This window comes from Eptesicus fuscus, chromosome 2 (assembly GCF_027574615.1).
Source record: "Eptesicus fuscus isolate TK198812 chromosome 2, DD_ASM_mEF_20220401, whole genome shotgun sequence".
In the NCBI taxonomy this organism is placed as follows: domain Eukaryota; kingdom Metazoa; phylum Chordata; class Mammalia; order Chiroptera; family Vespertilionidae; genus Eptesicus; species Eptesicus fuscus.
In genome coordinates, this window is record NC_072474.1 from 54,298,912 (window position 1) to 54,311,750 (window position 12,839).

The 12,839-nt window shown below is 40.0% G+C and overlaps 1 protein-coding gene across 7 annotated transcripts in view; it reads left to right on the forward strand.

Moving 5' to 3' along the window:
* The first annotated feature begins 1,754 nt into the window (after positions 1 to 1,754).
* HPGDS (hematopoietic prostaglandin D synthase) overlaps positions 1,755 to 12,839 on the forward strand; it is a 32,981-nt gene continuing 21,896 nt past the window's right edge. The window contains exons 1-3 of one of the 7 annotated variants that reach the window (XM_054727347.1): positions 1,755 to 1,796; positions 4,877 to 4,988; positions 11,281 to 11,422. In XM_054727347.1, the coding sequence (XP_054583322.1) occupies positions 4,950 to 4,988; positions 11,281 to 11,422 (181 nt within the window). In that variant the 5' untranslated portion in view covers positions 1,755 to 1,796; positions 4,877 to 4,949. Of the gene's footprint in view, positions 1,797 to 1,832; positions 1,915 to 2,119; positions 2,210 to 4,601; positions 4,740 to 4,838; positions 4,989 to 9,380; positions 9,414 to 11,280; positions 11,423 to 12,839 lie in introns of those variants that run through there. The other 6 variants (XM_054727359.1, XM_054727353.1, XM_008143545.3 and 3 more) reach the window with 6 other exon arrangements.

A 12,839-nucleotide genomic window follows, 5' to 3' on the forward strand; every position in this document is an offset into this window, starting at 1 on the left:
GTCACCTGATTAATTTGCCTGAGGAAGCTCTATGGCCTTGGGGAGGGGGGAGATTAAGCTCCCCTTTCCACTCACTTGGACTGAGTCTGTCCCATAATGTCCGTCCAGTAAGTCCACAGAAGTCCACAGAAAGACACAGAAACCAAACAGACAAAGACACTGAAAAGCTGGACGATGGCCCTGTGCCAACTAGCGGGAGCGACCCGCTTCGTCCCTGAGTTTTGAGGGGAAGCCACTCCCCTCCAGACGGGGGTTTTTACGCCCCTCCAGACGGAGAATCAGAGCGTCCTCTGACCCTCCTACCCAAGGTCCACCTGTGCGTCCACTTAGACCGTTTTTGGGCACTTCAGACTTGGCTTCAGAAGTGAGCTCGCGCAGAACAGACAATACAGACACTTACTGCGGTCAGTCAGCAGTCAGACTCTTCGGATCGGGTCCCTCGTGGGTATTGGGGAACCCCAGGCGAGCCCCCAAATGTTATGCCCAGAGTTCAGGGTCCCCAATAATCAACCACTAGGGAGCCTTTTCTCCGATGCAAAAGCAAAGAGTCTTTATTCAAACCCGGGTTTGGCTCCCAGCCTCCTCCTGACGCAGCAGTGGGGCCAGAGAGAGAACCCCGGGGGAGTGATGAATTATAAAGGGTTGGACATTTGGGTGGGCTTAGGGAAGTGACGTGGGTTACAGAGATTGCCTAATTTGGACTGAATCTACTTCTCTACATTCCTATTGGCAGGTTCATGCAATTGTTACATTCTCGCGGTTTTCTAAGAAAAAGGAGTCATATACATAGTTACACAGGGTGGAGGGTACAGTACATTTTGTGCTGTCCTGCTCTGCCCTTTCAGTTACTAATCTGTATAAAGGTTATCAACAAGCATATCAGAATATCCCATTCCATAAAAAATCTGAAGAACAGAATAGACTGGTGAATACAATAGAATCAGGGACATAGAAAGGGAGGGGACGGACAATTATCAGGGGGAAGGGGGTCTGAGGGGTGCAGGAAGAGATTGGACAAAAATCTTACACCTATGGATGAAGACAGTGGCCGGGGGTAAGGGCATGGCGGGGGGGGGGGGGGGGGCATCAGGTGGAGGGGAGCTATGCGGGGGGAGGGAAGAGGAACACCTGTAATAATCTGAACAATAAAGATTTATTTAAAAAAAATCCCATTCCAGGTTTACTTTAAACAATATGACTCTTTGGAGAAGTGAGTGTAAGTACAATATACCAGCAGCAAGGAGACTTGGTAAAGATTGAATTGTGGGGAAATATACATTGAGACCATTCATTGATTAAATATGTATTAATATCGACAATGTGCTCTGCACTCCCCCCCCCCCGCCCCCCAAATCAGAGGACACATAGTAAACTAAACAATGAACATGCTACGGGGCAGACAAGCAAAAGACGCTGTGTTGTCAGGCACTGCGGTGAAGGAACATGCCGCAGGCAAAGGATGAGGGTGCTGGGGAGGTTCCGGTGAGGAGGTGGTGAGCCGAGGATCCTCCCCACAGCCTACTGACTTGAAGAAGTGCACATCTGCAAAGAGGGTTTCCTCGCACTAACATTTCCTCATTCTCCAGGAGCCCGTGTGTGAGACTTCAAAAATAAATGGACATGTAGCAATAGACACACATCACACCGTTAAATTTGACTGTACCAACTGTATGCAAATCTCTCTTCGGTATACACAGAGATCCTATCAAATGCCACGAATAAAGAGGTCCTGGCAGGCTTGAACTGTTTGGCAGGCATATTTCATCTAAGAAATGAAGGAGGAGACTTAGGTGGAAGTAAGTCACTTCTTCTCTCATTGGTTTGTGACCCTGAGTTACTCATCATATAAACCCAAACTTCAGTCACAGAGGAGGGTGAGAAAGAATCTAGAGACTCCACAGAGACACGGCACAAGTAAGTGATATATGATCGACCTTCTCTGAGATAAGAAACGAGATACCTTTTACTGTTGAAGGTTTTAGTTTCATTACTGTCATATTCTCTGTGTGATGGAGCGACAATCTTTCCTCACCATTTCACTTGCTCACAGCCTCTCTATGTTAGTGGCCGAGTGGAAATCAAACGGCAATTTCTAAGAGAAATATAGGTACTGGGTGATGTTAGAAGATTTTTGAAAAGATCCTTCAAGTGGATTTTAACATAGAAAATACTGTCAATACCAGAGGGGAAAAGCTTGTCCTAATCCCAGGTTTGTGAATTGTTCCAGAATTTTCCCAAGTGATGTTTTTCAGTGTGTGAAGCAGTAGAGAATGTCATTGTTTTTCTTTTTCTTTTGAAAAGGTGTAGGGGTTTTATTCTTCCTTACCCCCATGTAAATAGGTATTATTTTTGTTAGGAAGAAGGAAGGTGGACATGGGTGGGCAACTTTGCTGTGTCTCTGTCGGAAAGAATTAGAGTTAACACTGAAACCTTCTTAGCATAGTGACTAGCACACAGGGAGTGCTTAGCACCTGTTGGCCATTATGATGATAGGACCTTTCCGCCAGGGAAGGAATAATTAAAATATGCTTTGGGAACTGTGAGTTCCAATTTCTGGCCTGGGGCAAATGTCTTAAATGATCTTTGAAGCCAAATGATGATAGAATGCAATTCTTGCCCCAGGGCCAGGACTAGGATGGGGCAAGTGAGGCGGGTGAGGCACCCAGGCACACAGTGCAAGGGGCACTTAGTCTCGGGGTTGGGGTTGGGCAAACGCTGATCCTGCACCTGTCGGAGATTGAGTACCTCCTTGGGAGGAAGGGCCTCTTTCAGGCAAGAAAAAAAGAAAAAGTTCAGGTATTTTATTTATAATATTTTCTATCACTTTAAGGCTCATTTTGTTGAAGTGTCCCTGTGTTTTGCCAAGAATTGCATTCTATCATCATTTGGCTTCAAAGATCATTTAAGAAATTGGAACTCACAGTTCCCAAAGCATATTTTAATTATTCCTCGTGCTTTGGATTTAATGTGAGGCAAGTGTTTACAATGATTATTTAGTTGGTCTTTGATAGGAAAATAGATTTCCTGTCTTGCTAATTAAAAATTAAACATCTGGTGTTTGATTCAAATCCATAACTTACTCAGTTAACAAAAATTTTTATATTTCTCTGTTGTCCTACAATTTAACTCCAACCTGGCAACTTTTCCAGAACGGAACTGGAAATGCTCAGGCACACTGGGAATGAGGAAAATTAGCATGCTTTACCACCAACTGTTAATGGGTTTCATGTCAATATGTGCAAGAAATTCTCGCGTGGACAATAACATCTCATGTGATTGCTGTCTGAATCCAATTGTTGCATTTCAAAACACTGTAGTCTAGTCAATGAGAGTACATACATTATGCTCTAATTATTACTGGTCAAGTTAGGTTGTAACAAAGAACAGAGGGCAAATTCATAAGCAATCTTTGTGGGTTTTTTTTGCAATCTTTGTTTTTATACTGAAAACTCATAGGCATAAAAAAATCAATAACATAAAACTGCATCTAGAATTCCCAAGTATGTTCGAAGTTCCTTTTATTTAAGAGTAAGAGCTCACTCATGTAGGCCAACACTTTCATGAATAAAATAAATTAGGGTAAATAGCATTTGGATTCTGGATTGAACTGTAATATGGTTAATAATCCCTTACTTGTAAATTTTCTATCCATCAAAATTACTCCAAAAATCCTATCCCTTTTTTCAGTTACCTGCTGAAATCTTAATGGGCACAACCATAATAATTGGATATTAGTCTCCTTTGCCAAAGAGTTACATTTGTTTTTTTTTTTGTGTGTGTTAATCCTCACCCGAGGATATTTTTCCGTTGATTTTTAGGGAGAGTGGAAGAGAGAGGGAAAGACAGAGAGAAACATCAATGTGAGAGAAACACATCAATCAGTTGCCTCCTGCACACGCCCTGACCAGGGCCTGGGCTGGGGAGGAGCCTGCAGCCAAGGTATGTGCCCTTGACTGATATCAAACCCGGGACCCTTTGGTCCGCAGGCTGATGCTTTGTCCATGAGCCAAACTGGCTAGGGCCAGAGCGTTATATTTGGATTGTTGTCACCTTTCTGGCACAAACACTAGAATTTTTAAAACTCTTTCACTACTCTTACAACAGTGTACAGAATAAAATACTGGCTTAGTTCAAATAAAATGGTTTTTATTATGATAAAGGTTTATTTTATCAATCTACTGCTACAATAAACTATCAAATTACTACACTGAAATGTATTCTGGTAATATGAAGTAAAAAGAGCTACAAAGCTAGTAGAAAGACAGAACTTTTCAAAAACACTGTAAAATATTTAATTTCTAAACTAGTTTAGCATATATTAAAGCTGAATCTTCTTTTGCATTTAATGGCTAAATTCATATGCGTTCATATGTGGAAGTTTCTATTCAGGGTATTTACTAGTCATTATTCATATGGTGTGTTTTTAAGAAACGGGGTATCTTATTTTTCAAAGAGAATTCTAAGAGGGCTTTTTGTTTGCTGAATCAGGAACTTTACATGACTTTCTTTGGAATAGAAGGAAGGTAGTGGTTAGTTTTAAGACTAAAGGAGTTCTTTAAGCACAGACAACTGTTTAACTTCCTATTTCTGTATCATTTCAGGAAATATATGCAGCTCTCCCTATCTATGTGAGATTCTTAACACAGAATGACAGTGGAAGGCCTCAGCAATGAAGCTAACAGGAAATGAGAGGCCAGCATGACCCTAGAATTTGCCTAGGCCAGTCAAATCATATTTAGGTCTATAACCCACCTGGGTGTTATTTTCATGTATTATGTGAAGTTGGAATCTGATTATGTGTATTTTTCCTCCTTTGTCTCAGAACCATTTGTTGTTGATAATCTTCACCTGAAGCTATTCTTCCATTGCTTTTTAGAGAAAGTGGAAGGGAGAGGGCAAGATAGGAACATCGATGGGAGAGAGAAACATCCATTGGTTGCCTTCTGCACATGCACCAACCAGGGCCAGGGATCAAGCCTGCAACCGAGGTACGTGCCCTTGACCAGAATCCAACCTGGGGCCCATCAGTCCATAGGCTGATGCTCTATCCACTGAGCCAAACCAACCAGGACGTCTCAGAACCATTTTAACCTCGTCCCTTGTTGTCCCGACTGAAATGTCGTTATCTGCTGTGTGTTATCTGAGGTTCTGTTTTGAGATGCTATGCACCTCTGTGTGTCTAGTCCTAAACAAAGATCACATTACCTGAATTGTAAGGTTTTCTATATGTCCTGCCATCTGGCAGGTCCAGTCCTCTCCTTTTCTCTTAATTTTACTTGGTCCTTAGCATTTCCATTTGAAATTCAGGATCAGGTTTATCTTGGATTTTGAATATAGACAATCATTTTGATTATAAATAAAAATAGTTTTTATCTTCTTTCCACTCCTTACAGATGTTATCTTAATGAATTAACTAGGCCACCTGGGGACTATGTTGAATAGTAGTAGGGGGTCTTGTTATTCTTGACATTAAAGGAAATGCTTCTATTTTGTTTTCCATTATGTATGATGTTTGCTCTGAGGTTTTTGTAGAGACTCTATTAGGTTTAGGAAGTTTTTCTCTATTTCCAGTTTGCCAAGAGGTTTGTGTTTTTGTGGGGTTTTTTTTACAGATTTTTTTTTTAACACAAATGAATGATTAATTTTTTAAAAGTGTTTATTTGCATCTATTGAGAATATGATTTACAATTTTTATAATCTATTACTGTCATATATTATACAGATAGATGTTTTGGTGATGGCACATCTTCCATTTCTGGGATAAACGTATTTTGTCATTATATTTTATTTCTTTTTACACTTTACTAAATTTGAATAGCTAATAAGTTATTTAGGGTATTTATATCTCTGTTTATAAGTAAGATACATCTATACTCTTCCTCTTTTAATATATCTTTGACTTTTCTTAATTTTTCAATTCTCTGAAACTACTTGTAAAAGACAAGGATTACCTTTTCCTTGAAGATTAAGTAAAATTCGCCAGTAAAATCATCGGGACTCTGTCTCTTTCATGGGTGTAACTAATTACCAATTCAGTTTCTTTACTGATTATTGTTCAATGCAGGCTCTTGGTTTCTTTTTTATTTGATTGTGTTAATGTATAAACCTCTCAAAATTTCCCCACTTAGATTTAGTGACATAAAGTTATTTGTAGTGGTAGCTTATGATTTTTAATGATCTGCTTTACCTGCTATGACTTCTTTTTATTTGTAACATTAATTATTTGTGACTTTTCAGATCTTTTCCTCTTACAGGTGGCAATTTGACCTTTTAAAACATTTTATAAAACTGGCCGCCAGACCCTAGTTTCAAGTGCTACATCCCTCCAGCCTCCCCTCTTATGGGCAGGATTTTATTCCCCTTTATTCTCAAGGAGCTAACCCCCTGGCTGGCCCCGCCTCTCGCAGAATTTAGAGTCTTGCTCATTGCATTTGTTTCTGTTCACTTTGGCCCAGGCAAAGCTTATCTTGCTTTTAATCCCAACTATATATTTTCTTTCTATATTTCATTTTTATTTGTATGTGCTTGCAGCAGGATGGGTTTATCAAAGAACATGATCTTGAGGATTTGAGTCCCGTCAAATCACACAAAGCTGGACACTCGCCTCTACTATGGTGGGAGCCACGCCTCCCTTTCCTTCTCCTTCCCTCTCTTCCTTTTTATTCTCTCTTTTCTTTTTCAACTCATACTGCTACTAGAGAATCAAACTCCCTTGTCGCTCGTGAGAGTGAGGTTCTTGCCATTTCTTCAGAAAATGAGTTTTCTAAGATTTGCCTGGGAGGATGGGATGGGGGAAAAGGTTTAATTGGTGTGAAGTTACGGTTCCCAGGTTCCAAAATCCCTTGCCCCTTCAGCCAGTCCTGGAAAAGGCGCAGCTGGGGTTCCAGCAGAGCCAGAAGCAAGGCCGGTGTCCGGGGCTTCCGAGCCATGTTGCAGCCGGGTGTGGCTCAGCATCCAAGCTCATTGAAGTCCATTAGTCCATGTGTGGGGGCCCACGTGGCCGTGCACTAGGTGGGTGCAGGGGGGCGCACCCCCTGGCCACAGGAGAGCCTGGAACCTGGGAACCGTGTGTGAGAGGGAGAAGAGGAAGAGAGGAGAGCAGGAACGTCCTTTGTTTGGAAGTTTAAATATTCAGGTTTCATGCATTTGCAGTGGCCACGCCCATCCTGGCCACTAATTGGTTCCCCGGTGTGACTGGCAGACAGGTAGGCACCTTTCCACATCACGCAGACCTTCCTGGGCATGTGTCTAAACGGCCTTTGTCCAGTCCCTTCCCCCATCGATCAGTGGGAACAGGCTGGAGAGTGTTAAATGCAGCTTTTGGGCAAAGATGTGGAAATGGCCTGCCTCTACTATTTGGTCTTCTCTTGCTCCTTCCCTGTTAACTAGTAACCAGGTTATTACAACAGCATCGATACCATGTGCCCAGCACCATATTGTACACACAATAGCTTCGTCACCATTTTACCGGTAAGGAGACTGAAGCTAAGAACAGGTGACTTGCTCAAGACCATTCAGGTAGTGTCAGGAGTGACTCCAAAACCATACCTTGCCTTCAACCTTGAACTTGTTCCTCACTGCATCCTTTGGTGGGGGCTGGGATAGGTTTTACCGTTTATGAAATAAAGTCTTTAATACAGTGAGATTACTGTGACAATGCTAAATACAACAAGAGGGGGAAATAATGTTATTCTGGACACTGCCCTCTATTTCCTCATCTATTTCCATTGGCCATAGAAACATTTACTTGAAATTCCTAATGTTAGTTTTTAAGCCAAAGCTTTACAAGATATAGAAAGGATTTTTAGAATCAGTAAATGTTTCCAACTGCATTTATCTTTACTCATTTTGTTGTTGTTGTTGTTGTTGTTGTTGTTGTTGTTGTTGTTGTTATAAAAATGAGCATGTATATCCTGAAAAATAAAAGTCTTCAATTTTGGGATTTGTAGTTGTAGAAATCAAGAAAACAGACTCTTGTTCAGTAGAAAATATAATTATGCAAGTAACTACAAGAATGTAGTGTGCCAGTACAGCTTCATTAATGAGTTCCGACTGTTGAAAGGATGTTCTGGAAGGAGAGATAAGCAATTGTCAGATGTTCACAGACCCGTGCCAAATCTTAGATTTAAAGATATATTTGCAGAGAAATGTAGATAACTACCCATCTCTGCCAAGAGTTTTAAAATATCTTCTGTGCAATCCAGAGACAGAGAAGCATCGATCAGACCGTCAAACCTCAGAGGGAAGGTAGGGGAGGGTGGGGGAAAGGAGGAGAGATCAACCAAAGGACTTGTATGCATGCATATAAGCCTAACCAATGGACACAGACACCAGGGGCGTGAGGGCATGAGCAGGGGGGAGGGGGGGGGGCGGGGGGGGCGGGGGCGGGGAAAGGGGGGGCAAAAGGGGGATAAGGACACATATGTAATACCTTAATCAATAAAAAAGATTTAAAAAAATAAAAAATAAAATATCTTTTGTGCTTGAGTGAAATGCACTATAAAATAGCATAATGTTGCAAAATAACAACAATACAATCCCTTTGTTTTCATGCAGAATTGAGAAGTTAGACACTGATATTTATGTGGCATTTGACCAAATGAGAAAAGGTTACATGTTTACATTTTAATGTTGACCATAATGGACATATATGAACCTATATGTACATGTAATGTTTATAAGAAGAATATATAATTTCTTTATTTTTGTGGAACCCTTGACCTAAGACAACAAAAATCAATTTAAAAAATTGTATAAAATGCTTTTCAAATAGAAACTGCAGCAAAGAATGACACTTTTCCCACTCTGAAGAATTTTTTTTTTGTTCTTTTAAGATTTAAAACAAATAGATTAAAGAATTACAACAATTATGCTTTTTATTTCCTAGATAATAATTTTTCCTTTATGATTACATAAAATGTTTCCTTTTTTTCAGAAGGAAATCTACTACTTCACATTTTTCATTTATTTTTTGTGCTCTCATATCTTTCCCACTATTTATTTCTAACCTCAGCATTTCTAAGGGACTTGAAAATAGTCTCATTATTCTGATGGGCAATTCCTTTAGTTCCCCATCTTTGAACTTCCTATATGCATTCTTTCCCAAAGGAATTTAGGGCTGTACGTGTTGGAATATTTATTAGTTTACTCCAGTGAATTCTTGTCCACAGAGAACATTCCCTCACATATTGATATGTGTGACATGCACCACCTTTCACTTGGGTGGGAACTGGATGGCTAATGGGATGAGACAGGACACAGAATGACCAGGGGGACGTTTTAGCAAGGAGCACCCCTCCACAACCTCTGCACATGGAAAACCCGGGCCCAGAGAAACCATCCCATCATTTCCTGGGCCCTGAGGGTGTCTAGACAGTCAACCAGACCATGCTTTCCCGTCGTCCTCTCCACAGGTAGATACCATGAATGCGTGCACCTAAAATATGAACTTGGTGATCTAGATTTTTATGATTTGTTTGACCTTTTATTTCATGTGACTTCAGATGGAACTTTGAGGCTTGAGCCCAGCTTTTCTTTTTATCTAACATTCTAGTAATATCTTTGAAATATTTCCTTAGTAGAGAATAAAATGTTTACAGTTGTGCCCTAGCTGGTTTGGCTCAGTGGACAGAGCATCGGCCTGGGGACTGAAGGGTCCCAGGCTCGATTCCGGTCAAGGGCATGTACCTTGGATGCGGGCACATCCCCAGTAGGGGGTGTGCAGGAGGCAGCTGATTGATGCTTCTCTCTCATTGATGTTCCTAACTCTCTATCTCTCTCCCTTCCTCTCTGTAAAAAAATCAATAAAATATATATTTTTTAAAATGTTTAAACTCGCCAGTTTAAATAAATGTTACTTATGATTTTTATTTATGCAATTATTATAATTATTTTTAGTGTGCTATTTATAGTCTATTCACTATAGAACCAGTTCAAAGTTATTGTTATTATTAACTAATAATTATTAAGTGTGTAGCATTGTTCTAAATGCTTTACATGTATTAACTCATTAAATCCCCAAATCCATATTAATATCTTTCTCTTTAAAAAGTGTGATTTAAAATTCAGTGAGATTTTGTTGGCTAGCTCAAAAATACACAGTAACCACATGAAAGAACCGAATTTCAAATGAAAATGTTTCTAATTATTATACAATTACAATACAGTCTACTATTAGTGCTTAAAATAATTAATTGTTTAAATACAATGGAAATGAGCCTTGACTGGTGTGGCTCAGTGATAGAGAGTTGGCCTATGCACCAAAGGGTTGTGGGTTCGATTCCCGGTCAAGGGCACATACCTGGGTTGCAGGTTCATTCCCCTGGTTCAGGGCACATGCTGAAGGCAACCAATTGATGTGTCCCTCTCACTTCAATGTTTCTCTCCCTCTCTGTTCCCCTCCCTCCCACTCTCTCTAAAAATCAACGGGAAAAATATTCTTGGGTGAGGATTAACAAAAACAAACAAACAAACACAATGGAAATGAAATTATACAAATCATAAAAATCTCACAAAATCATATAATGAAATGCATCTAGCCAGTAGAGCTAGTATTGGAAAACTCTCTGAAATATAAGGAAAGTTTGCTTGCTTTTTTCCTTGCTCCTCTACAGGGGGAATGGAGATATATGTTCACCATTGTCCCATCTCAACAGAGGTCCCTAAGATGGGGTATGTTTGTATGGTGCAAGCAACCCAATAAAGCCAGCAGCATGGGTCAGTAAGAAAGAAAAGAGAGCAATGTTTCCCTAAGCCTTTGATTCCCAGAGGGAAAAGCCATGGGTGAGGGAAGAGAGGGGTGAGAGGTTGGCATGGCTGGCTCATGTTCCTGCTGTGTGCACCCTGCCCCTTCCATCCTTACCCAACTGTCCTCACAAACTCAGCTGGGTCAACAAAGCAAACAACAAACCAAATGTCAAACACCATCTATTACAAGTGACTAAAGGCAGGACAAAGACATCTTAAAATGAAAAGTTCTGACTCCATCCTCTGAAGGTTGGTGGACAGATACCCTCTTACTCAGAAGTCTTTTTATAATATAATTAAATTTGGTTATTTCACTGGAATGTTCCAGCTAGTTCTTAAAAAGAGTCATGATGTTATTTCAAGTCATCCCCATATGTTACTAGGATAGTGATTTATAATTATGGTTTTGAAATATCTTTTAATATCTTCCGTTATCTCAAAAGATGCCATAAAGTTTTCAAAATGTCCCCAAAGAAAAATGTTGAACATCTCTAGAGGGCTGTAAAAATAATCCCTCCATTTTTCTCTTTCCAGAATTATACAATGCCAAGCTACAAACTCATTTATTTTAATATGAGGGGGAGAGCAGAAATTATTCGTTACATATTTGCATATTTGGACATAAAGTATGAAGACCACAGAATAGAACAAGCTGATTGGCCTAAAATCAAACCAAGTAAGTAACACAAATAATAGTTGATGAAAATGTAGGGAAAATATGTTTCCAGAATGTTTTCTTTCTTCAGGGAAATGAAAAACTAAAGAATTTTAATCTCACCTAGCTTTATATTGAAAAACAGCAGTGCAGGCAAGCTAAATAAACGCTGTGACCCAGAAAATTTCCTATTCAAGGTGAAAATACAAACACCACAGAAAGAGAATATAAAGATAAACCAATATGAAATTTTGTCAGAAGAACTGAAATGGGGATACTGAAGTCAATTTTTTTTTTAATCCTCACCCGAGGATAGTTTTCCATTGATTTTTAGAGACAACGGAAGAGGGAGGGCAAGACAGAAAGAAATATTGATGTGAGAGAAACACATTGATTGGTTGCCTCATGCACCAACCGCAACCAGGGCCCAGGCCCAGGAGGAGCCTGCAACCAAGACATGTGCCCTTGACTGGAATCAAACCCCGGACCTTTGGTCTGCAGGCTGACACTCTATCCACTGAGCCAAACTGGCTAGAGCTGAAGTCAATATTCTTGACAATTAGAGTTGCTATGGATCTCTATGTTTTAACAGTGGATCAGATGTGCTACTCTAACAGAAAAGGAAACTCAAAATGGCTTAAATAATAAAAATAACGACTTGTATCACAAAACTGAAAATCCAGAAGTAGAACAGGTTTCCAAGGATGGCTTTATTCATTTTCCTCTTCTGTGTGTTGGCTGTATCATGAGGCTGGTAGCCATGTGCTTACTGCAGTTCCAGCCGCACAGCCTTGAACAGCAATGCTAAGAGGATATATTAGTATGAGAAAGAGTAAGAGAGAGAACTGCTTTCTTAAGTGTTCCCAGAAGAATAAAGAAAACCTTTCCCAGAAGACCTCAGCAAATTTCCCATGTCTCGCTGCCACAAATTGAGTCACATGTCCATTTCTGAATCAGTCACTGGCAAAGGGGATGGGAAGAACCTGAGAACCATCCAGCCCCCCTCTGAAGTTGGGGATGGAATCAATTTTTATGAGGCTATATAAGAGAAGGGTGCATATGAAAACAAAACTGGGATCTGTTTGATCAGAGAAAAGAGCAAATGGTCAAATCGGTCAGGTAACCCAATCAAAACATGCTACTTAGCATAGAGGACAATGGGGAAGAATTGGAAATATTACATTTAACAAACAACAGTGTGTGGTTCTCAATAAGCTGTAAGTCATCCTCTAGATGTCTGCCATGTTATCTAGAAATATTAAATACTAATTATGTCTAAAGTCTACATATTTATGACTGGATTATTATAAAGTCACATAAAGATGAAGTTGAAGAAAATAACTATTGGGTCCTTAAAGACTGTCTGGCACTTGACAGATACTCTACAGCCTCTATTTCATTTAATTTATCTAGCATGCCTACATGGGATATATTATTA